Source organism: Lissotriton helveticus, chromosome 4_1, assembly GCF_964261635.1.
Source record: "Lissotriton helveticus chromosome 4_1, aLisHel1.1, whole genome shotgun sequence".
Classification (NCBI taxonomy): Eukaryota; Metazoa; Chordata; class Amphibia; order Caudata; family Salamandridae; genus Lissotriton; species Lissotriton helveticus.
This window is the reverse complement of record NC_136063.1, coordinates 312,601,861-312,628,572: the sequence shown is the minus strand read 5'-3', so window position 1 is coordinate 312,628,572 and position 26,712 is coordinate 312,601,861. Positions and strand designations below refer to the sequence as shown.

Here is a 26,712-nt window from a genome sequence, read left to right as displayed (position 1 = left end):
TTTCTAAACATAAGTTCCCTTCATCTGCTTTGGGTCATCTCTCTAACACCACCTTCTTCCTTCCTCATATTCTCTCACTTCCTCAACCAATACTGTGCTAACTCCTCATGCCTTCAAAATGAGCTGTTCCAGTCGCAATGTTTGGTGGTGTTCTATACTACGAAATCACACTACACACAGCTTTACTCACTACCATACAACCTCTCAACCCCAACTACATGGACTAAACCACAACCTTTGTTGAATCTCTCAACTAAACCAATGGCTTGAGAATAATAAAGTGTTACCCTCAAATTAAATACTCCACATTGTTTCAAAAGGCTTTCCATTTTAAACTGGATAAAATGGTTGTAGTGACCGATATATTCTTATGAATAATCGGGTCGATTATGACCATTGCCCACTACCATCTAAGTGTATTTTGTTATAATATAGTGCTGTGTAGGCCTGTGTAACACAAATTAGTTATAAAGTAGGGCTTGATGATGACCATTCTGTTTCCGACTTTATCTTTGCTTAATGGCAGGGCTTGCTTATTGGCTTTGGCATGATGTTATGCCTTCTTGCATACTAATTTTGCCCTTTTGCGGGAATTGAGGCCTATGCTCGAGCAACTCCATTTTCTGAGCTATTGCCATCTAGAGGCTATGTTTTACTTTCTACTTGTTGTGCACTCTTCTTAAACCAGAGGGTTCTTGTCGGAGGAATGTGCTCACTCTATGCCGAAGTCATAACAGACGCCTTGCCAGCCGCTGCTGTGTCCTTGGCACGGAGTGGTACGTAATCTGATGGGAAAAGGAGGCAAGGCTTGCTAGAAGTTTCGACTAACGCTTCCATTTTGTACTAAAGGAGGTGTCTGAGCTCTGGTAGTCTGGTAGTCTGGTATCCTGGCAGTTTGGTGATGCATCACGTTGCAGACGTGCAGGTGTGATCGTGGAGCAGAGAATCCTGAATAGGTCAGAGAGACGGGCCCCCTCTGGAAGCAAGATGTGTAGGAACTAATTCTTATATTCTGACTGTCTTTGCCTAACTATCCCTTTTATTTTCAGGTTCTATACATTTATATACATATAAGTTTTAAATGTGTCTTACTAATTGCATTTAGCAATTGCTTAGGTGTTATTGTGAAGAAGGCCTATCGTGACATATTAGTTATTTCTTTCTTTTGTCATTCTATCATTGTGTAATAAAGAAACCCCGAGCATAATATAATTTGCTTGTGTTCCTTGGGATGGGAGGTCAGACCCTTTCTGATCCAAGTGCTGTCACATCGGAAGGATGGTAAGTTTCCCTTCCTGCAGGTAATTGTAAAAGGAGAGTTGTTCCACTCCCATCTAGGGAAGTATAAATTCTAATTATTCTACCCGAGGCATTGTTAGGAGAAGCATGCGTTGTGATTTCCGAATCCTCTCGTATGGGGAGGTGTGCGTTACCCGAATCCTCTCGGAGGTGGAGAGGTGTGCGTTGTGATTTCCGAATCCTCTCGTATGGGGAGGTGTGTGTTGCCCGAATCCTCTCGGAGGTGGAGAGGTGTGCGTTGTGATGTCCGAAACCTCTCGGAGGTGAAGAGGTGTGCGTTGTGATTTCTGAATCCTCTCGGAGGTGAAGAGGTGTGCTTTGTGATTTCCGAATCCTCTAGGAGGTGGAGAGGTGTGTGTTGTGATATCCGAATCCTCTCGTATGGAGAGGTGTGCGTTGCCCGAATCTTCTAGGAGGTGGAGAGGTGTGCGTTGTGATTTCCCAATCCTCTCGTATGGGGAGGTGTGCGTTGCCCGAATCCTCTCGGAGGTGAAGAGGTGTGCGTTGTGATTTCCGAATCCTCTCGGAGGTGAAGAGGTGTGCGTTGTGATTTCCGAATCCTCTCGGAGGTGGAGAGGTGTGCGTTGTGATATCCGAATCCTCTCGTATGGAGAGGTGTGCGTTGCCCGAATCCTCTCGGAGGTGGAGAGGTGTGCGTTGTGATTTCCGAATCCTCTCGGAGGTGGAGAGGTGTGCGTTGTGATTATTTGCGAGCTCCTCGGCAAGTATAGCAATAAGGCCAATGTATAATGGCCTTATAGCTTTAGTTTGTTGTTAGTGTTTATTCCTTTCTTAGGTATGTATTGTGAAGTGTGGAGTTCCTTTGGGTCCTGAGAAGGGATAAGGTAAGCAATGCCCTGGTGATTGGCAGAATTACAGAATTATCAGGACATTACATCTTGGTGTCGTGACTCACAGGATCGAAGAGATGGATTATAGGGGAAAAAGATGGATTATGTTTTTTAGGAAAAAAAAGGTTGACTCTCAATTGTCAATGGAAATTCCCGGATGGGAATCAACTCCGTATGGAGTGCTGGCTCATGAATGGGCTAATGCTGCTGGTTTGAGTGAAAACTGGAATGCGTGTTTGTTAGAAGCCGAACCGGCTCAGGTGGTTTCATGTTTGCAGAAAGTGCCGGTAACAAGAGGAGAAGAGCTTCCTATATTAGGACGGAGAGGATGGGTTTAGTTAAACGCTTACAGAATAATACAAAAGAAATATGCAAAATTGCAGCGTGAGTGTAAAGAGTTGGAAGAACAGTATGTTGAAGTGAAGAATGCCACAACGCTGTTAAGATGTCAAAATAAATTACTGCTGAACAAGATAGACACTTATCAAACCATAGCGGAAAGGGCTGCAGTGCGCATTGCGAAGTACAAATACAGGAACAGATGAGGGAGAATTAATAAAAGGAAGGTACACTTAGTCATTGCAAAGGCAGGACTTGACTGGGATCCCGAGAAGTGGGATGGAAATTTTGGGGATTCTTCAGAGTTTTCAGGTTTCGGTGAGGAGGAGGACAGGAAAGCAGAGCCTACTAAGACTGAGAATGAAAATAAATCAGAAGAGCGTAGAGAGGTGCATGCGCAGCCGATACATCGGAGAAAATTGCAGGGTGGTCCACAGCATCCCCAGGGAATAGCTTTGGATAGTTTAGAGGATTTTACGCAACAAGAAATTAATTATATTTTGGACAGGTTTCGGCAGAAATCTGGCGAGAACTTACTTACATGGATGGTCCGCATCTATGAGCTGGGTGCTGCAGGCGTGATGTTAGACCAGGGAGATGCAGTGAAATTTTGTACAATAAGCACAGACCCGACAATTCAGGAACATTTTAGGAACTACGGGCCTAATGATCAGATTAGCCTGCTACAACTGGCTGTGGCTGGATGTAGTCACAAATACCCGACTGAATCAGACTGGTCAATGAATGAGAAACCATGGTATTCGTTGAGAGACGCTACACAGAGATTAAAGGAAGAGGTGATGAAAACCTCTATTTTCTTAGATTCTGCACATAGACTAATGGAAGGACTACTTAATACTTCTGCAAGAAATAAAATCATTTGCACGGCTCCTCCTGCTTATAAGCAGGTAATGATGACACTGTTAATAAATCAGACAGGAAACACACTAGCTCAAGTGATCGAAGTGGTTCATGAATTGGGTGAACTGGGGGCATGGAATAAGACAGAGAGACCATCTAGACCTGAGATTCGTACAGACAATAATAGATTGACTAGACGAGATATGGTTTTGGCCCTAATAAAAGATGGGGTGAGTAGAGAAGAAATAGATGGGGAACCTACTTCGAAGTTATGGAGCCTGTTTCGAAAAAGGGGTATAGACAGGAAAGAAGGGAGCAGAAGGGTTAGTAAACAAAATCATGAGTGGAGATACTCAGACGGAAGCGGTGACGAGTTATATGAAGGGAGAAGGGAAGAATCTCCAAAATATAGAACACGATATGAGAGAGAGGAATCTGTAGACCGCAGAATTAAAAGTGAGAGGTAGATCTCCAGAACTGAGAATGAGAAATGAGCGAGGGAGATCCCCTGATCGGAGATCGCAGAGTGACAGGAACATGAGAAATTCTTACTATGAAGAAAGAGTGTACGAAGAAGATGTGCTTCCTAAACGATACGAAAGTCTTTACCCTGATTGGTCTTGGGCACAAGACAGGAACAAAAACAACTAGGAAATAGGTCCAGCTCCAGTACAGAATTGGGCTTGTAAAGATCATAGGCCCTATGTAGATATAGAGATTTTCTGGAAACATCATAATGTACAACGGACCCGAGCCCGAGTGGATACTGGAGCGGAGGCCACTTTGATATATGGAAATCCCAAGAAATTTAGAGGACAGTAGTTTACAATTACAGGCTTAGGTGGCAAAGAGACCCCAGCAGTGCAAACTAATCTTCAATTAAAAATAGGAAGAATACCAAAAAGAGAATATAGTGTGTTAGTGGTGCCCCTTTCTGAATATATTATTGAAATTTACATTTTGAAAGGAATGACACTGAGCTTAGATGATGGGTATTATCAGATGGAACAAAACGTTATATTTCAGCTAACTCTGTGAGTAGGTTGGTTGAAAATTCCTCCTGTAAAGGTGCCTCAGGCGACTAAAGTGATTTTGACGAAACAGTACAGAATCCCTGGTGGGCATGATGAGATCACTGCCACAATTCAAGATTTGATGGATGCAGGGGTTGTGATCCCAATTACATCTGCATGGAACAATCCTGTATGGCCGGTGTGCAAAAGTGATAACTCATGGCTCATGACAGTTGATTATCACGAATTGAACATGCATACAACGTCTTTGACGGTTGCTGTCCCTGACACTGTTACTTTAATTGAGAGAATTCAGAAACATCCAGGGACTTGGTACGTGACTATTGATATTGCCAATGCTTTCTTTTCCATTCCTATAGCTCCTGAATGTCAGGAACAATTCAGTTTTTCATGGGGTGGCAGACAAATGACATTTCGAATTCTGCCTCAGGGCTATTTGCATAGTCCGACAATATGTCACAGGCTGGTGGCAGATCATTTAGATGAGGGAAAGATAATTTCTGGAGTGCAGATTTGTCATTATATTGACATCATATTGATTCAAGGCAAAACACAGGAGCAAGTGCAAATTCAATTAGACCAAATTGTAACCTATTTGCAAAGTAAAGGATGGGAGATTAATCCTGATAAATTACAAGGTCCAGCACAATGTGTAACATTTTTGGGTATTCAGTGGCATCAGGGAAATCGAGAGGTGGTCCCGCAAGTGAGACAGAAAATTAAAGAATTTGCAGTACACCGAAATAGGAAAGAGGTTCAAAGATTCATTGGGTTGTTTGAATTTTGGAGACAGCACATTCCCCATCTAAATCAGATATTTTGGCTCCTTTGTACAAAGTGACACGAAAGAAAAATGTGTTTGAGTGGGGTGAGCCACAACAGACTGCATTTGAACTGGCGAAAGAGGCTATTCAGCATGCTTTGGATTTATGGCCAGTGCGAGATGGGGATGTGGATTTGAATGTGACTGTACAGGGTCCATATGCGAGTTGGAGTTTATGGCAAAAACAAGGTAAAACCAAAGTACCCTTGGGATTTTGGACGAAGATGTTGCCTGACGCTGGCGAGCGGTATATACCGTTTGAGAAACAGTTACTTGCATGTTATTGGGCTTTGGTAGATACGGAACAATTGACTTTGGGACATTATGTAATTTTGAGGCCTGAGATTCCAATTTTGCAATCGGTTATGAGCTCTCCTAAAACTCACAGAATTGGTCATGCACAAGAAGCTAGGGTAATTAAATGGAAGTGGTACATACAGGACAGGGCTCGAGTGGGCCCTAAGGGTACAGCGATGTTACATGAGCAGGTGGCGCAGGCGCCAATAGAAGAGACAGACTAGGAAAACCACGTACCTATGGTACAGGAATCTCCTGTTAAGTGGGGTAAGCCGTTTAGCGATCTCTCTGTGGAGGGGAGAAAGCATGTATGGTTTACGGATGGTTCAGCTAGGTATGTTGGAGCAAAGAGGCATTGGAAAGCAGTATCTTACAAACCTGTTACACAAAAATTGTTGAGTACAACTGGTGAAGGAAAGAGCAGTCAGTTCACATAACTTTATGCTGTTTATCAAGCTTTGAAACAGGAATTACCAGGAGTTTGCCATATTTATACCGACTCCTGGTCGACTGCTAATGGATTATCTACATGGCTTCCCACATGGCACGCGCATAATTGGTTAATTAACAAAAAAGAATTATGGGGAAAAGAATTGTGGAAAGAGGTGTGGGACATGCTCCCCCAAAGTGTTGTGTCTGTGTTTCATGTTGATTCACATTCTTCAATTGATTCACTCGATAGGTGGTTTAACCTCATTGCAGACGACCATGCTAAGATCTCTGAGGCAGAGGTGGAGACACAGAATTCTGACCTGGTTGGATTGGCGAGGTGGGCACATCAAAAGTGAAAGGATGTGGAGAGGTGTGCGTTGTGATTTCTGAATCCTCTCGTATGGGGAGGTGTGAGTTGCCCGAATCCTCTCGGAGGTGGAGAGGTGTGCGTTGTGATTTCCAAATCCTCTCGTATGGGGAGGTGTGCGTTACCCAAATCCTCTCGGAGGTGGAGTGGTGTGTGTTGTGATTATTTGTGAGCTCCTCGGCAATGGCCTTATAGCTTTAGTTTGTTGTTAGTGTTTATTCCTTTCTTAGGTAAGTATTGTGAAGTGTGGTGTTCCTTTGGGTCCTGAGAAGGGATAAGGTAAGTAATGCCCTGGTGATTGGCAGAATTACAGAATTATCAGGACATTACAATGGTCTATGATAACAGTTCTAGGAAACCTTCTTTCACAAACCCCTATTTAAAAATATGCAATCAATTGCGCTTACATGCTCCGCTTCAAAACTTTATCTTGACCCACCTAGTTAAATAATAGGACATAATAAGCAAAATAATAAGCCTTAAGTGTTCCAGCAGCATAATAAATCTCTAGCACTGCGTACTTCACACCTCCATACTGTCTTGTTCACATCCTGATCAATCCCTGGAATCCTATATTGCTCTCACATCATCCTTTTAGTTATCATCATCCCTTCATAAAATTTATATGATTCACTTATAATCTTTTCTCACAATGCACAAGGAGAAATTAGTTATCAAACTAGGTTTTCTGCTACCTTCAAATAACCTTATAGTAGCAGTTCAAGACGTTTCTCTCTTAACTCAAAGATCATCCTATGTCTGACCTCCCTCAACACTACAAGTAATGTCCACTGATACAATCCACTCCTCTTAACTCAAGCATATGACCACATCTATCAAGCATTTCTCCACTGCCTCCTTTTCTCAAGCTGCATCTTAATTACTTAAGGGTAACTCTAAATGGCATCCTGCCCTCAGATATTTACACACAAATATATATTCCACCTGGTAATTGAATTGTAACAACACAGTCTAGCTAGCCTTGTTATGGACATATCAGTTCTATTTCTACATAAGATATCTAAGGACAGTCTGTGATGTGCCCTCAGAACAACATGTCTTCCCCACAAATACTCTTGATTATTTCAAATCACCTATAACTAGCAATATTGCTTTTTCAGTCACCAAATATCTCTTCTCTACTTCGCATTACAGGATGCATAGCATATAGTATGTCCCCTTTTCAGATCTTTGAGTTAGAATAGCACCCAGCACACCCACACTTTTTAAACTAGGATACTAGTAATCCTACCATATACATGTGTTTGCAAAACAGGTGTCGCTAGAATCTATTCCTCTGTTACTGTTGAACTTAAGCGGACAGTTATGTATTTATAAAGATATCAACCCTTGTTTGAGAAGGACCTAAAGCATTCTGTGATATTTAACAAATTCCAGAAGAACATGGCATATATTTTTAAAAAATCCCAATAAACAAGACCAGTCCTTTTCTATATCAGATTGACGGTGCTGCCATAATTCCTGCAACTAAAATCTGGTCTGTTTCACCAATTTGCATCAAGCAAGTCTTGGTTAATCTACTTCCCTTGTGCCAGAAGGACAAGTTGCTTGCTTTCGGTAACACTTTTCTGGGGGGATGCTACTTCAACTCACTATACTCCTCAAGAAGCAAAAAGGATCCCAAATACTATCTCAATTACTAGATGGTATCCTCTGGCTCTGTGTTGACCCACCACCACCCTGGAAATGTTGGCGCAGAGCCATACTTGTGTGCCAATGTAGGATTCTTGTTTTTTCCCCCGTCAATAATTAGTACCACTGTACTGAATACCAACTCTGGCCTTTTTTAGATTTCAAAAAGAGGCCACTCCACAGAATGGGAGGTGTGAGGAAGGTGAGGAATCTGTAGTTGGAGGGAGTAGCTAACAATAAGAGTGTTACAGAAGTAACATCTTGTTCTGATGGATACTTCCAACCATAGATTCTTTACATTAGAATAGATATCAATGTTGAGGATCAGTGGAGTGGACTCCGACCAGAAAATCTTGAAGGCCCAAACCGGAAAATGTATTCCTGCCGCACCTAACTGTCAGAGAAGAAGTAATGTCAAGGACGTGCAATCCATATGCCAATGCAGTATCAGCCTTAGCCCTAGTGGAATGGGCTACTTATTGGCCAGTGTGTGGCAGATGCCAATGGAGAGGACAAACTACTTCAGCTGGGTCCTCTTTTGCACAGTATTCCCTTACTCATAAGCATATAGGTGTTGAATGCGCAGAGTTGAGTGGAGAAGTTTGCTCTTTTATTGAGATCAGAGCTCCTTGCAGGAGGTCCTGATCGGAATACAGATGCTCATGCCAAGAAGGTCTGGGTACTACATTCGACTTGCCACAAGGATGACGGGCCTGGTAATTTTTTATCTTCTACAGAATATTGGGCATGAGAGGCAGGGCAGGAAGGACCACCAAACACCATTTTTTCCTTTCTTTTGAATATTCACGGCTTATTTTAGAGACCCAACCTCAACTGTGGTAAAAAAAAAATTCCAAAGAGAAATTAATCCAACAAATGTTACAAAGCCAATATGAATTCTACTATTATTATTAAAAAATACTACTAGTGATGTTGGGGAAAAAAAGATGATGAAATTCATGACTAGCCTTTAGAGAAAGGCAAAGTAAAAAGAATGGCTATAAAATTACTGTATGAGAAGCCCAAGGAATGAGGTAGCAAAAGTTTTAATTAATTCCTTTGTATGCAATACATTAACTCGCTAGGGGTATAATGATAAATTTATTTGCAAGCAAAAGAAGTCTTAGTTACTTAAATCAGGACTGAATTTGCTGCTGTGCTCCGATTCTGGAGGAGGGAGGGACGCATGTGATTCTATGAACGATACCAATGCTGGAGAACTGGAGTGTCAACATCTTCTACAGACTCATATGCTTGAGACAAAAAATCAAGCAATATATCCCATTCGAAATTGGTGAAACATGCAGGCCAAGTGTAGAGTAGGTTGTTACATTCAAGTTGAGGCAGTAGTGCTTCGTGATAGTGTGCTTGCTTTTTCACGTAACTATGCTGCAGATGTCCAGGAGCAGAACTTCCGCATACAGAGCAGTTGTCATCAAAATGCTTACAGAATAAGCCCTCAACCAGTCCTGAAGCTTGAGCTTACTGCGGCAGAAAATGATACAGGTAGAGATCCAGCAGCCAACAAACTGCTGAGATAGCTGGCGGCCCCGGCCTTGACAGAAAAAGAAAGAGCTGATCAGAAGGACGTAAGTTCTTTGTTCAGTCCATGTAAAATTTGATGCACCTATTTACAACCAATAAATGCCGATATAATGGACTTTGGAACTAAAGAAAAAAGAAGGATTGGTTCATTCAGATGAAAATGTGAGGATACCTTGGGAATGAATAAACAATTGATGTGTGAGATGACTTTGTCCTTTGAGAAATGAAGGTATGCTTCCTTGGAGCTCAACAACTGTCCTTGCCTAGGAGTAGAGGATCTTTCCACGAGAAGTATTTGAGATGTGTCCTATGATAGGCTTAAAGCAAGGTAACATCAGCGGACTGAGCACTGTATACAACTCCCATATACTGGAGGGCTTCTACAACGAGGAAAAGCCCCACAGAGGGCTTTAACCCGTTGGCTGCTGCCCTCGGCCAACGGTTGTCGCATGCACTACCTTGATAGTGCTGCGCAAGTCCGTTGGCAGACGCTGCCTCACCCGTTTGCAGACGCTGTCCCACCCGTTTTTCAAACGTTCAGCACTGGAGCTGAACTTTCGACACAGCCAACAGGTTAATGAACTGGCTGATGATCTTTTGGGAAAATAATGGACAAGCATTCTGAGTTTTTCTGAGTCTTGACATTGTCGCTAGATGAACCCTGACCTAGAGTACTTTAATCCTTCCTGTGGCTAAATTTAGCAGGTATGGACGCACTTACAAGGGTTACATCACAATGGGATACATCCCTTTATCCTTTCACCACACACAGAAACCTTTTTATTAAGGATTGTAAGATTTTGTACTGACTGGGGAATGTGCTGACCCCAGTATTTCCCTGTGCTCAAAAACCAAGCTGTCAAGCTAAGCAACTTCAAGTCGTGGTGGAGGATATGAGTGCTGTATCTGGAAAGAATCGTAGGGTGGCCCTTCAACAAAATTGGAGGCGATCAGAACAGACACACTAGGTCAGTGTCACAAAATTGGTATGGCCAGGCAGGCAGCAATCAATATCAGCAAAGAAAGGACTGACCCTGAATCCTGGTTAGGGCACCTAGGTGCACAGTATAGGCATTTCTTGTTCTACAATAAGGAAAACAAAGCCAGTTTCGGGTGAACCCCCGTTCTCAAAACATGCTGTAGCAGGCCCTGATCAAGCTCCCAATTGTAGAAATCTGACAGGGAGGGAAAGAGAACATCCACTTGATTGTTCTGAGCCCCTAGTAGATTCTACAAACAATGAACTTGCACTTCCAGTGCTGGCTCTGACTCAACATACTGGTTCTAATACTTTTTTTGAGAGAGTTGACTGAAGGCTCTTTTTTCCCCCGTGTAGTAGATCTTCAAACTTCACACAGCATAACTGCCCTAGTAGAGTAATGACACCGTAGGCGATTATAATCCGATGCAGCCCAAGATATATAATCGAAGCTTTCTTTGCTACAGTTATTCATGAGGTGTTCAAAACAGCCAGAGTAATACTGCTGAGAAAGAAGCTATCTCTTGATCTGAACAAGCCAGTGAATTATTTATGTCTTTTCTGCCACTCATCACCAAGTTAACATAGTCAATGGAAATGTCCCTGTGACACCATTTTGTGGAGAATTACCATCTGTTAAACCATCTTCAAATGAGCTTCAGACATGACCACGGCAAAGAGTTGGTAGTCGTCTAAGTGTCAGACAAGTTAAGGTTTATTGAGGACAATGGTTGTGTCAGGCCTTGACTCGGTTAGATCTGTCAGCAGCCTCCAGTACCATCCACTACAGTATCCCCGTTCTCATGTCTAGCAGAGTTTGGCATTTGAAGCATAATCTTGAAGTGGATTTTCTCCTTTCTTTTGGGAAAAACATTCATGTACAACTATGCAATTTGTCTCAGAACCTAGGAATCTACTTTGGAGTTTCCCTTTTGGCTTCAGGCTATCCTCACCCCCACTATTTAATTGTTCCTGCAGACACTAGCCTCCTTATCATAAGTTAGGTTTTTCCTTCCAAATATAAGCCAACGACATGCAGCTACTGATGTATGTAAGACTGGGTTGGAGTAGATCTGAAGGCCATTAATTGCTAAGTGAATAACAGTTCCCTGAGCTAACTATAACTTACGCCACGCAATGCACTGCTTATGACCTTATATATTACATCACTCATGACATGGTCAGTGACATCACTGATGGCATAATCCAGTGAGTGTGTTTTCTGAACGTTTATGAGTCAAACATATATACTAAGCAGGCCTCAAAAAATCTACTCCGCCACATGCAACTGCAAGTAAAATGTTATCAGGTCGAGCTATAATTAGTACCTACTTGTCCCATCTGGCAAATAAAATTAGGCAGGAAAGTGAATGAGCAATAAAGATTCCATTAAATCTTGGTTTATCTTGACACATTTGTTGTCTGTACAAGGAAAGAGGTCAAATGTCAGTTTGTTTTTAACTAATTGCTGTTTGGAAAATGTGGTTTATTTTTCACTCTCTTACTAGAGTAAGAGGTTTTTGTCAATTGAGATGTCTGGATGTGACACATAACATTTAACATTTCAACAAATAGCCTGAAAATAAATGCTACAAATATTTTAAAATATATCAGGAGTTACAAAAGCAACATTGTTTTGTAATTAAGACGAGTGATGTTAAATGGGAGCAAAGCAAACCAGAACAATTTACATGCTGATGTGCAAATAACACATATGTGCAGAAACTCTATTTCCAAACATTATTATTTGTACACTAAATAGTTTGGAGATAAAGCTGGATGTCAGTGGGAAAGTTTGTCGTCATTTCAATGTAAAATCTGCTGACAGTGTGCTACCACTTCATGCTTTAGTAATGAATTTATTAAAAGAGATGTAAGAAACATTCCTGCCCCCGGCCAGATGAAAACGCTGAAAATGAACTAAGAGGCAAGTCAGGGGGCATGTTTATCATATATATGGCTAGATTTGTATTATATAAGGAAAGAAAGTTTCGTCTATTAAATCAAACAAAAGAGTTTTTTGTACAGCAGACATGCTGAACACGCACATTTGAAGGTACTCTCACATATGATAATGAAGAAAATGGAGGCTTAATGAATTACATTATTTGCCCACGATCACGTCATTTGAAAGTATAAATAGGTTGAGTAGATTATTTAAGTCACTAGAACTGGAGGTCTAGTAACATTTTTATGATTTTTCCTGTCAAGCTACCACAAAAGTTGAATTAGTACACTAGTATACATTTCTAATATATATTATGTGAGTGGATGTCTGACTGTGTATTTGTGTGTAAGTAAGTGTCTGAGTGGCTGTATGGGTGTGTGAGTTGCTGTATGGGTGCATAAGTGGGTGTGCAAGTAGCTGTGTAGGTGCATGAGTGGCTGAATTGGTGAGTGAGTGGGTGTGTTAAGGGCTGTATGGGTGAGTGAGTGGCTGTATGCGTGGGTGTCTCAATGGCTGTATGAGTGAGTGACAGGGTGTGTAAGTGGCGGTATGGGTGAGTGAGATGTGTTAATACTTGTATGGATGTGTAAATGGGTACCTAAGTGGCTGTATGAGCGAATGTGTGAGTGCTTGTATGTGTGAGTGAGTGACTGTTGAGAGTCTGTATGGGTGGGTGTGTGGCTGTATGGGTGAGTGACTGGTTGTATGAGTACCTGTATGGGTAAGTGAGTGGTTGTATGAGTGAGTGTATGAGTGAGTGAATGAGTGGGTGTGTGAGTGGCTCTATAGATGAGTGAGTGGTTGTGTGAGAATTTATATGGGCGTGTGCATGTGTATGATTGTTTGTGTCAGTGTATAAATGGTTCTGTGGATGTTGTCATCAGTGATGTCATTTGAGACGTCATCAGTGATGTCACTGACCAGGTCATGGTCATGAGTGATGTAATTTGTGAGGTCATACAATCAAAAATAAGATCCCACCTGACCTGTATTTCTTCCTCTTAGCCTATACAGTGGTGGCCCAAGAAACACTTAACAGTTGACAAACTAATTTCTACAAACAATTGTTTGTTTTATTTTTATTTTTCAATTCACTTAATATCACCAATAAATACTTACGTCACATATTACCAATAATTTCACAATATTGGACATATATTTTTTTGAAAAACACATGTAAGATAAATTACGACGAAATCCTGTGCACATAAGATAGTATAATCCCCCATCCTACAATCCACTCCCCCATACAGTCATCAGATATGACCTACCATACCATCCATGCAAACCAAGCCAATACACACATACACAAGAAGAAAACAAGTGGAAGAGATGCTCTATTTCAGCCGTTCTGGTGTAATGGTCAGGAATAACTCCTAAAAACGGTCAACATACGTTTCAGTGGGAACATTTCTTTCATCCAAACACTTTCTTCGGGACCACACAAAATAAACCTACTTCAAAAGATCACCAGAGGGGAATAATCAGATTTATCTTGTGCTCCTCACTCTGAGGGAGTACTTCTAACTGTCAGTAATGCTGCTGGTTGAGCATTCAACCGTCGGGCACCTTGATTTCAGGGAGACACTTGAGATATTGGATATGTGATATTTACAACAGAACAAGACAATACAAGAAAGATCTACGGGTCTCATTACTGACCGTTAGAAGCACTGCCTCGGAGTGGAGGATTATTCCCCTCTTGCCACCTTTTGAAGTACGCTGCCACTGATGTTAGCTGTGATTTATTGTTTACATTTTCCTCAGTTAATGCATTAATTACTTTTTATTCTGCTCTGGAAATCTATTCTCGCACTACAACCCACTTGCGATTCGCAGGTTGTAACTTTGACGCACTGGGTTGGGACTTTCTTCAGGGTTGCCTGATGTAGAGACCCTTTGCCTAAAATGTTGAACTACTTTACTGTATGCTATTTGTTCCCTTTGCATTGATGGCTGCACTGGATTGCATTCTTTTGCCTTCTGTGGGGTTAACTAGTATGCCATCCTGTTGTATTGCATACTGTGCTATTGGTGAATAAAAACAAGATAAAGAAAAAAAAGATTATAAACTCAACATTTGAGATAATTCACTTACATGTCTGGATGATAACGAGATATTATGTAGGTGGCATTGGCACTGCTTGGGCATGGAATATATACGACCCTGTATTCCATCACTGTTGTATTTTCGACAAAGTGTAACGAAATGGAATACATCTGCTAAACATTGCCTAGAAGTGACATTTTAATCACACTGCTCTTAATAACAATCTTATCATTCTGACCTCCTAACTAAAAGAATTTCAACTTTTTTCTGGCCATAAAGGTTTAATTAAATCATCTGCTGCCATGTTTAAGGGACATTCCAAGATGTCATGGATCCTTCTGGTAAAAAACATTTGTTTGCCTAAAATACAATTAATGTCCTCACCTCTTTAATCCAGTGTCGGTATTGATTGACCCCAAATGTCTTTTTCATCCAGAGGCCATAAATATACCCTGAGATTCCCTTCAATACCCACTCATCTGACCTGCAAAAAAGCAAAATAAAAAGAGTTTGTTACTGCTCCCATAACCTGAATATTATTTTCAATAACTAAATGAAAACGAAATCGAAAAGAAAAATGAAAAATACTTTTTTCATGCATGACAACTTAAGATATTACAGTCTGCTATAATATTATTACTTCTCACAGGTAACACAACACCAAGATTTGATTTAACATGAGAATGAAAATATAAAGGCTTTGATTTGCCAAAAAGAGAAAGCTCAGAAACAAATGTGCATTACTCGTCTACTCTACAGCCCATATCTATGCTTGATACAAGAATAATTGCAAACAAGCATTTGCAATGAAATAGGTCTCGCATTAATTAAGTTGAAACTATTGGCATTGCTAAATATTGCAACACCAATTGCAACAAAAGTCTATAAATTGTAGGCCAAAAAAATGTGTTTGTTTTTTTAGCAATGGTGGCATGCTGCGCTTTAGATGAATATGTTATTAAAAGTTAAGTGCGTCATACTGCGATTGCTACAATAGTTAATTGTGGATACGTTAACAATTGATGTGTGCAGTGATCCCTGGTGGTGTGTGTGCCTGTAGAAATTGTGCACTGATGGCTGGTGGTGTGTGTGCCTGGTGGAAGTGTGCACTGCCGGCTGGTGGTGTGTGTGCCTGGTTGAAGCGTGCACTGACGTGCTGGTGGTGTGTGTGCCTGGTGAAAGCATGCACTGGCGGCTAGTGGTGTGTATGTGCCTGGTGAAAGCATGCACTGACGGCTGGTGGTGTGTGTGTGCCTGGTGAAAGCGTGCACGGACGGCTGGTGGTGTGTGTGTGTGTGTGTGTGTGTGTGTGTGTGCCTGGTGAAAGCGTGCACTGACGTCTGGTGGTGTGTGCCTGGTGGAAGCGTGCACTGACGGCTGGTGGTGTTTGTCCCCGGTGAAAGCGTGCACTGACGGCTGGTGGTGTTTGTGCCCGTTGAAAGCGTGCACTGATGACTGATGGTGTCTGTGCCTGGTGAAAGTGTGCACTGACGGTGTGGTTGTGTGTGTGGTTGTGTGTGTGTGTGGTTGTGTGTGTGGTCGTGTGTGTGGTCGTGTGTGTGGTCGTGTGTGTGGTCGTGTGTGTGGTCGTGTGTGTGTGTGGTTGTGTGTGTGGTTGTGTGTGTGGTTGTGTGTGTGGTTGTGTGTGTGGTTGTGTGTGTGGTTGTGTGTGTGGTTGTGTGTGTGGTTGTGTGTGTGTGTGTGGTTGTGTGTGCGCACATGCACATAATGTTTTGGCATGAAAAGGCGCATCGATGGCATTAGGTCTCTCTCCTATGCAGCGCATGTCTGCTGCGTAGGCGAGACCTAAAAAGGTCACCTGGAAGATTAAATGGTTCAAACTCATTCAATTAAATACATATATGATTGTGAGCAATAAATATATATGTTCTAAATAATGAAAATGGTAGGAATTACAGGAGTGTAACCCATAGACCAGTTCAGGACTGGGTAAGTAAGGTGCATTAAGAAACAATGTCCTGATCGGTAAGGATGTGTAGGCAATTAATTATGCATGCATACAGCATTACTCACAAGGAAAGAAGGAGAAACCACATTAATTTGGAAAAAGATAGTTAATCATCTTTATATTGCAACATAAGTTATGGTCGTAGAATATACAGTTAGAAGCAGCACTACATAAATAAATTGGAGACAACCATAGAACACTTGGTGCTTAAAAGTGATTGTGATGAGAGTGGAGACGCAAGTGAAGAAGTGAACAGCGAGAACGGCGCACTGTGACAAAGTGCAAGTAATTTACAATGAGTGGCTCCAAGGCAAGTGACAACGTGATATCACAATACACAAAGTTTTTTCAATTGGTTGTTGAGCCACAGAAGAGGAGTACGCCTGTTATTATCCCCAGGAGGCGTGCTGACACAACGGCTGATCACAGACGGCAGCGTCAAGCATTGTTTTTGTCAGGTACGTCCCATCCAATTTTTCAGTCCCTCTACGTAACGATCCGAATTCTAACAGGGAGTATTATTAATTCCAGACCGAACACACGCATACCGTGCGGTAATTACGGTTGTACAAAGGCGGCCGTTTTCTTAAGTTTATGACTTCCCTGCTTAACTCCAACCTAGCTTGCCTTACTGATCCCCCCCCCCCTTCTCCCTTTTCCCACAGTGCCCTAATGCAGACCTCGGATCACCTTGACTTGGGGAACCAGATTACTCCTTAGGCTGTCCCCTACCGATTCATGGGAACCTCCGAATAAATTATGAGCTTTCCCTACGCACGGAATTGAACCAAGGTAAATAGACTGTAACCCTTTACCTATTCTTCCGCGGCCAGCCCCGAACCTTCCCTGATTCTCTTTCCCTTCCTTGCAGCACGCCCCAATTCAGACAACCAAGTCCTGATGACGATCCAAACCAATATAGATCGAAACGCCGTCGACCTAACAGCGTAATAACAGGCGTACTCCTCTTCTGTGGCTCAACAACCAATTGAAAAAACTTTGTGTATTGTGATATCACGTTGTCACTTGCCTTGGAGCCACTCATTGTAAATTACTTGCACTTTGTCACAGTGCGCCGTTCTCGCTGTTCACTTCTTCACTTGCATCGCCACTCTCATCACAATCACTTTTAAGCACCAAGTGTTCTATGGTTGTCTCCAATTTATTTATGCAGTGCTGCTTCTAACTGTATATTCTACGACCATAACTTATGTTGCAATATAAAGATGATTAACTATCTTTTTCCAAATTAATGTGGTTTCTCCTTCTTTCCTTGTGAGTAATGCTGTATGCATGCATAATTAATTGCCTACATCCTTACCGATCAGGACATTGTTTCTTAATGCACCTAAATAATGAATATTCACTGTTACAATTAAAAAGTTTGGCAGTAACTGGCCTCACTAAAGCAGCTACATTGAATCGTTAGTCATGGGTAATCTCCAGTACATATTAAAAAGCAATATTCTACAACTCAATCCTTTGTAATATAGCATCAGTACATTTTACAAACCACTTGTGAGTTGAGGGTCTTGCCCACCTAATCAAGACGTTACTACAAAAGCAGAGTTTTGTATTCCTCGTCTTGTGAAGGGAAATTGTAAATACATTCTTCATTCTTCATTCGTTTCGAAGCTTGAGGAAACAATAAGTTACCCTTGTAAGAAGGTCTTTGATGTTATTATAAAATCTACAGCAGCCTGCATGGTTTGGGTTTATGCACACATGGCATCCTTGCTCCTAAGAGAAAAGCCCAGAACCTTAATTCTAAAAACAAAAGATAAGAAGCAGGTCTAACAGATATGTCTACAGCTTACTGCAGGAGTAGGCGATTAGCCCTAGCTCAGCATGTTTTCTTTCAGCAACTAGTTAGTTCTACTCAGTGTGATGTGTCATTTACACCATGTGCCAATCCAATATTTCATGCTGAATGCAAATCCAATGATGTTAGTATGTAACCTTAGTATGTAACCTGAATAATCAGAGCAAGCTACATGGTTCACTTCCCAACATCTTTGAGAGTTTCCCTGCAGCACAGGCCAAAGTGCACACAAATATGCCCAGGCTGCATCTAGGATTGGTTTTCCTACTGGGCCTGCAAGGTGAGTACATAATGTGTGTGCAAAACATATTTAAGAAGCAGCTTTCAGGTTTAGCGATGCTTGTTGATAATAATGACTACACTTTATCAGTTCAAATAATCTTTATTTCGGTCATAGACCATAAAAGATACAGACATTTAGGCCCCGATGTAGGTAAAATAGATTTACCGATTTTTAATTACCGAATTTTACCGATTCGGTAATTAAAAATCGGTAAATCTAAGGGGTGGATATGTAGGAACATCCAGATGTTCCTTTTACCGAATCGGTAAATATCTGTATTTACCGATTCGGTAAATACCGACCGGTAAAGCCCCATTCATTCCTATGGGCTTTGAAGCCCATAGGAATGAATGGGGCATTAACGGTCGGTATTTACCGAATCGGTAAATACAGATTTTGACAAGGGTGCAGGGGGTGTCACTTTGACACCCTCTAGCACCCCCAAAAAAGATTCGGGGGCCATGTGGCAGGCATACCTGACCTAAGGGCAGGTCTGCCTGTCATATGGCACAGGTGTGCATGCACACATGTGCATGCACACCGGAATCGGTATTTTACCACCAAATATATTTGATGGTAAAATACAGATTCGGTAAGGGTTGTGGGACTCAGAAGAGTCCCACCTACATAACAAAATTACCGAATAGGTAAAAATACCGATTCGGTATTTCACAGAATCGGTAAATTTACCGATCTTACCGATTCTGTGAAATATGTGGCCTTACATACCATTTACTGAATACCGGTCGGTAACGGCCGAAAATACAGATTTTCGGCCGTTACCGACCGACCTACATCCGGCCCTAAGTCATTAAAAACAACATTTAGCACATTTCTGCATCCATATACAAAAACATCCGACTGGAGATTATAAAAACCTAAACAATGGTTAAAAACATTATACAAAAGGTTAAAAGTATTTAAAATGTTTAAAAAAAAGAGGAAGAAGAAAGACTGTGCAAAATGAGCATTACAGGTGTAACAGACCAGAAAATGGGCTGAGGATAGCAATTTCATCAGGGAATATTATTAATAAATAAGCAGCGCCTGCGCCACATGGCGAGCAAGAAACGGGAAACTGAAAATACAATAGGTGGAGAAGTCTCATATTTCAAAATTCTGAATGCCTGCTGATAAAGTTTGAACCCCAGGTTTCTACATAGCTGGGCAAGCCAGCGCTGTCTAATGAGCTTGTAGTGAGGGCAGAAAAAGAAAACATGGGGCTCAGTTTCCACCAGTTCTCCACAGGCTGGGCATTCAAGGAGCCTAGATTGGGGTCATTTATGTGAGATAGCCCCGAGTGGTAATGTACCATGCCTAAATTGTACGCAGAGTTTCCTTGCTGCAATTGGCACAATCATATCCAAAAAGGGCTCCATTCTGTACTCCTCTTTAAAGCTAAGGAACTTTATTGTTAAAGAGCCCATCGCAGAATTGCCTAGGGTATCCATCATCTGATGTTTTCGATGGAGTCACATCAGGTCAGCACGTAACATCTCTGCGCAGGCTAGTTCAGGGTTACTCCATAGTTCCAATTTGCCCAAACTCTTGCTCTGGTTCTTTATATAGGCAAACCACTGCAGTCTTTCTGACCCAGGCAACCCCATGAGTTCTTTTACTTCCATTCTGAAATGGTGCAATTCTGGGGTGGCCCACAGTCTGCGCCAGTATATTAATGGGCATAGACCGATTATTTTATCTATTGGTCTGATTCCTAGGTCTATTCTCAAGGGAATCAGGATCGTACTGGATGGTAAAGCAAGTAATGATCTTACAAAACAATTTTCTGCCTTGAGAATGTATTCTGATGACGAATGGCCCCACAGCTCAGCCCCATAGGTTATGGCTCCTCTGGCTTGAGATTTGTAAATTTAAAGAATGGAGGCAACTGGTTTGGAGGTGGACTCCCTATGTAATTTTAGGACTCCCCCAGATATCTGTGCCAATCTAAGTTTGGCCTTAGCAATCTGGGGGCCCCAGTCCATACTATCTGTAAGCGTGACACCCAAATACTCAAATATCGTAACCCTCTCCAAAATACATTTTATGTTGAAACAGACCATGGTATCTGTAGGGTAGTAATGTCGCGAATGCTTGACAGTTCATACACCACTGCCCTGGGTTCATGAACTTTTTGCCAATTGTGTTTGTTGTTTTTATTTATTTTCACTGTGCATGTGAACAGCAGTTTGATGATGCTACATGTCGCTACTAATTCCATTCAATATGATTACGTCAGTTGCTTATTGTAATATTTATATCAAGCTCCACTCCTGCTTTAGAGATCTAAATCTATGGTTGACCAAAGCAGCCCATGAGTCTGCTACATAGAGGCTTGAGAAGAGAAGGGTGAGCACACAGACTGGTTTCAACCCTCTATAAATATTGGTTCTAGAGGATAAAGCAGAGGCACTCTTAAGCTTCTTTTGAACTGAGATTCTACTGTATAGCTGCCAGGCAGCTTTTAACAGTATGGAATTCCTCGGTTATCAAATATATTTCACAAAAAGTTCCTATAAACTCCCACAAATGTTGTGTCAAAGTTCATGAAGCAAGCTTGTAACAGTATGGATTTCCTCAATTATTACATTTATTTGATAACAAGTTACTATTAATTTCCTCCAAATGTTGTTTCAAAGTTCATGAAGCAGGCATACAGTAGTTCCCCGGCATTGGAATATTTGCCACCATAGGCAGTGCTAACATTTTGTCTGAACAGGGACGGCCTTAGGCATGTGCAAGCTGTGCACCTGCACAGGGCCACCAAACCCCAGGGGCCACCACGCCAACATATAGTCTTAATATAATAATCCTCTGAGGATGGATACATATTTGCGTGGCGGCCCCTGGCAGGGGTTTGGCGGCCTCCGGCTCTGTTCCACTTCCAAACACCCTGACCCCCCCGCCCCCCTCTTCACTGGCCTCCGCGCTCCGCCCCGCCCGGACCCCCTCTTCCGGGGCCTCCCTACCTACGCTCCCTGCCCAGGGCCGCCATGAGCCTAGAGCCGTCCCTGGTCTGAAGTACCATCAAGGAAACCTATTTAAAGAATGGCAAAAGATTCTGCTGTGCAACCTAAGTTTGTGTTTCATGTAACACCTTCAACTCTGAGTAGTGTCATTGGTAAATAGTTTGATAGGTCTGTGTGGGAGGCTGTTTTATATAGCAGGCACAACATTGATTTTTGCCTACTTCCCTCATGCATATTCATTGCCCAGCCAGGCGTTTTCATAGCCCTCTCAGGTTGAGAATCCTGGAGCCGGGACTGCTGGGTAACAGCGTGAATGGAGAACATAGAATTTAGAATTCTGGTATCCCGTGCTTTCCACCCACACATTATAAAAGATGCTCTGGAGTTTTGGACTCGTCCTTTGGCACTGTGAATTGACCAGCCTTAGGCGCTGTGCACGCATCAACGCTCCTGGCTTTCATGCTATTACAACATAAATAGGGATATGTCGAAAGCTGTACTCCTGCGTATTTTCTTGGACACTTTCTGCAATGGTCTCTATACATCTGAAAATGAAAGGTGTCTGTAGCATGGAGGCGTAAACGTGCCTCCTTAGGCTGTTTTTAGATAAATGGAATGTGAAGACAGGAATACATACACACGTTTATTTTTTTCTCCTGCTCATGTTCACCCCGGAATCGTTTTTTTTTCTTCTAACCAGCCAACACATTTTAACAGAAAGGGCCCGTATGCAGCCGGGTTCTCGTATTCGTGTGTTATCCAATGAACAGTTTGCTGACGGATTAAACAAGAAAATGAAATCTGTCTAGGGCTGAAAATGCTATGTGTAGATTCTGGATACACAGGCAGCATTGCCCTTGTGATGCGGTTGTTAGGGTGCTGGGCATCTCTCAATGCCTTATTTGCATGTACATGTCCTCTTTGATGCGCGCGCCTTAGAGCATGGTGCTGAGCGTCTCTCAATGCCGTATTTGCATGAACATGTCCTCTTTGCATGTACATGTCCTCACTTTACGCTTAAGAGAGATCCATCTGCCACAACATCTGGCGCCTGTCAAAGCAGCCGCATATGTTATACCCCTGTTGTAGCAGCATAAGTCGTGCTTTTCAAGAAAATGCATCAGAAGATTGCCAGCGTGTCTAGAACATCTGGTACACCTGCTTCAATTACTCACTCACGCTAACGGCACAGCTCTTCGTTCTCTGGAAGGAGTTTCCAGACTATAACAAGAGAGTCTGCCGTGATCGAAAGAAAACGAGAGAGTCCTCAGAATAGTATGCCGACCTACTCCGAGAAAAAAAAACAAGCATTACCAAAAATACAGCCTGAAGAGCGACCTTGGAAAGACACGTGTAGATGTGCAGTGTTAAAAAAAAAAAAAGCATTTAAGATCTGGAGAGCATCTCTCCCCCTCATGTGGCTGCTGTCTGCTTGCAGCATGTTTCTAACCAGACATATCCATACTAATATTATAAAGAGAGAGCCCAAACCTTTGAGGCGGGTAATCTCAGTAACCACACCACCAATCACAACACCCAATACAGCGTTGGAAAGGGCAGTTGCAGCAAAAGGACATAGGCTATGCAGATGGCCAGCATATTTATTTTTTATTTTTTTGCAGAGTTTTATATAGCGTGAACTTGACCCAAACTGAATCAGGTATCATAGCGCTTTACATAGCACCAGTTACGTTACATGAGGACACACATTCATTTTTGTTAGGCACGGGGAGATTAAGTGATTTGCCCAGAATCACAGGATGTTTGGCGTCGTTACCAAGACTCTAACTCAGATCCCCAGGTCCGAGGTCGAGCGCCTTAGCCGTTAGGCCAACTCCTCTATACATTTAAAAGGTAAAAGAACCGTGCCAGCAAAGTAGTCCCTTGTGGGCGTGTCTGCGTTGTGCTGTAGGCGTGGGCTGGGGGCGTGACTAACGCTGTGGGCGTGTGGTACGGCAATCACATCGTGGGCTGTGGGCGTGTGCTGGGGCGTGACAAACGCTGGGGGCGTGTGTCCGCCCTTCATGCCATGTGAGTCGTACATACAAGCGCCAATTACGTTGCTGCGCAGCATCAAGGGGCACGCTGGTGGGCGTGTGTCCGGCTTTCATGCCATGTGAACGCAATTGTGCCGCATCAAGGGGCACGCTGGGGTGTGAGAAACGCTGTGGGCTTGTGCTACGTTCCTCCCTTCATGCCATGTGGGTCGTACATTAATCAGAAGATCGTCTGCTGTGGCCGTGTGCTGGGGGCGTGACAAACGCGTTCATCTGGAGGCCTGGTAAGTAACGTTACTGCAGCCTCTCCTGCGCGCTGTTACTGAACTCTCTCATTCAACGAAATTACATGCGCCTGCTACCATCAACCAGGGCTCTAGCCGGGCTCAGGCGGCGGATCAGTACACTAATTACACGCGCCTGATAACATCAACCAGGGCTGCAGCTGGGCCTCAAGCGGGGGAACACACGCCTGCTAACATCAAACAGGCCTGCATCTGGGCCTCAAGCGGGGGAACACGCAAATGAGCATGTCTGCGGGGACAATTACTGCAGCCTCTCCTACTCGCTGTCACTCAACTCTCTCATTAAACGGATTTACCCACGGCTGATAACTCTCTCATTCAACGACATTACACGCGCCTGCTAACATCAACCAGGGCTGTAGCCGGGCTCAGGCGGCGGATCACTACACCAATTACACTCGCCTGCTAACATCAACCAGGGCTGCAGCTGGGCCTTCTCCGTCCCTATTCTAATGAAACAAAAAATGTTGTCTACCGCGAGATTTTAAAATAATTTGCCCTTGCCAAATACACACATTACACACATTCTATTTCATACCCGGACAACGTCGGGACGGGCTGCTAGTCCCCTATAAAAACAAAACGTCAGCGTTTAGTTGCTTCGCCCCGTGAAATGGATCCCCCCCAAAAAAAAGAAGCTCGAGAGTGGTGCGCGCGCGCTCCACTGCGAGCATATGTCTTCAATTATCGTGGCCCTGTCTGGCCGCGATAATTGAAGACATATGGGCTTTGGTGCGTAACAGACACCAATAGGCCATAGGCGGAGCAACCCTACCGCCTATGGCCTATTGCGTGTTCTGTTAAAAAAACAGCACGCACGCAAAGCCCAATCAAAATGGACCTTGGAAATAACACGCACGAGCTGTGTGGAATTTCCAGGTCCATTTTTTAAACCCCCCTCATAAGGGCTCTTTGCTTTGCGAGCCCGAAAAGGGGTTTCAAAGAACCTCTTTGGTTATAGATATATTCTTGGATAGATTAACACCAAGCATGAGAATGAAAATAATTGTTGGATAAAAGGTTATGATTGTCATTAGACACATTTCACAGATGGTAGACAGGTACAGCAGAAGGCAGCAGCCAGTTTTTCTCCACATGACTAAAGATAGGTACTTTCACATAAAGAGTCATGATAAAACTGTTCAAGATACTGCCCCATAAGCATTAAGAAGAAAAGTAAAAGAAGAAAGGCAAAGGGAGAAGTGTTTAAGAGAGAGAGTTGATCAAAAGGGAGGGGAGAGGAGAGACATAGGGAAGTAAAGAACATGTAAGTAAGAGCGAGGTAGTGGGAAAGGAAAATGATTATGAAGAAATGTATATAGAAATTAAAGAACGTGCCAAAAGTGTTGAATTTACAGTGGATTCAAAGTTAAGTTGGGGATAGCCACAAGTAGCATAGAAAAAGTCACACAAAAAGAGGTAAAAAGGTCAATTTAGCAAACATTGAATCACAAAAAGTCCAGCTAAAACCTTTCAATGTGATGGACATTCACAAATATGAAGTTGAGCTAAAGAGTTAAATGAAGAGCTATGAAACAATACATGAGAACTATAAGGAAAGGAACAAAATGAGAGGCAAGGGAGCAGAACCCAGTAATTTACAAGGAGCGTCAAAGAAGCACTACGTTTGAATCATGGCATTCTCAATTTTGGAAGGCATGTGTCATGATTTACAGCAAGATCAAATAAATTGCCTATCATAAAATTAACAGTATATGAAAGCTAAGAATAGAACCCAGGTCTCCTGGATCCAAAGTCAACACCATAGCCAAAGAAAAACACTTCTCCTTCAAAGAGTGGAAGAGTACAAATGACCCAAAGACAAGGGGAAAGTCTGTCAAAGAGGGAGATAAATTGGAAATAAGGGATAAATATGGTTAATAAAGAGGACCTATTTCTGAATCCATGGGCTACAAGCAGGCCATTCACCTCTTTATGTAACCCGACCTCTGTCCAATTAAGTGAAAGGACTCAGAGCTTCAACGCCCTACAGAGGATGAACAGCTCAAATGTTATACTGCACTTGTGGGGGACACTACTCTGTTAACATTGACTATTGAGGATTCCCAGCCTGACAAAATCGAGCTTTCAAACATGCATATTTGAGAAAGATATAATGGTGAAGAGCATAGTTGTACAAGACCTTTCTACAACATGCCTTTAAAAAATTGAGGAAAACTTAAAGATTTCAAAATGTGTCTTTTATTCTTGGCTGTGTGCACATAATTTTTAGTCGAGGCGAACCTTGAGGATCTTTAGATAACATAATGCTAAATAAGGCTGGTGTTCATTTCATGGTTACTGCAATGTTCAATTAAATTCTATACATACTCACCAGGACATCCTGGATATGAAGCAGCCAAAAAACTGCTGTGCCAATGCTTCAGCCAAACATCTTCTAGTCAACGGAGTCTGGTCAATAATCATTGCACTGTGCAACAAGTTAGTACTGCATTGAAAGAAATCTAAGGTTAGAAGAGGAACATTGTAAGGCCTTGGTGTTCAACACTCAATGTTAATATTTGAGGTGTTACCTTGAACCTGTCCCTTCCTTTAAACATGAGGAACCCACATTAGGAAATCACAGGTTCAAGCATAAACTATGAATTGTCTGTACCCTTATACCTGCGGTCCTTTCTGTTCGTTCTGCAAAATTATATGCCTTGTAGCCACTTCCAAATTTCCCTTTGCAATCTTCCACCTAACTTCACCCCAGTTGTGTTGATACAGACATCCACCTTTTCCACAGTTTTTTGTTTTATTTTAATACAATTTAAAACCTTAAAAATACCTTTACCTGGAAGCCTCCCATTCCCTTTTCTCTACCACTGTGAAACGTTTTGGTTTGAAACAGAACTACATCAGCAGTGTATTAGATGTACTTTTTTT

General features: G+C 42.3%; 1 protein-coding gene across 2 annotated transcripts in view; it reads right to left on the bottom strand.

The window, feature by feature from the left end:
- TAF2 (TATA-box binding protein associated factor 2) overlaps positions 1-26,712 on the bottom strand; it is a 658,862-nt gene that overhangs the window by 530,868 nt on the left and 101,282 nt on the right. For both annotated transcript variants that reach the window (XM_078686838.1, XM_078686839.1), the window contains exons 8-9: positions 26,159-26,272; positions 14,863-14,962 (exon numbers count right to left, since the gene is read on the bottom strand). In XM_078686838.1, the coding sequence (XP_078542964.1) occupies positions 14,863-14,962; positions 26,159-26,272 (214 nt within the window). The remainder of the gene's footprint in view (positions 1-14,862; positions 14,963-26,158; positions 26,273-26,712) is intronic.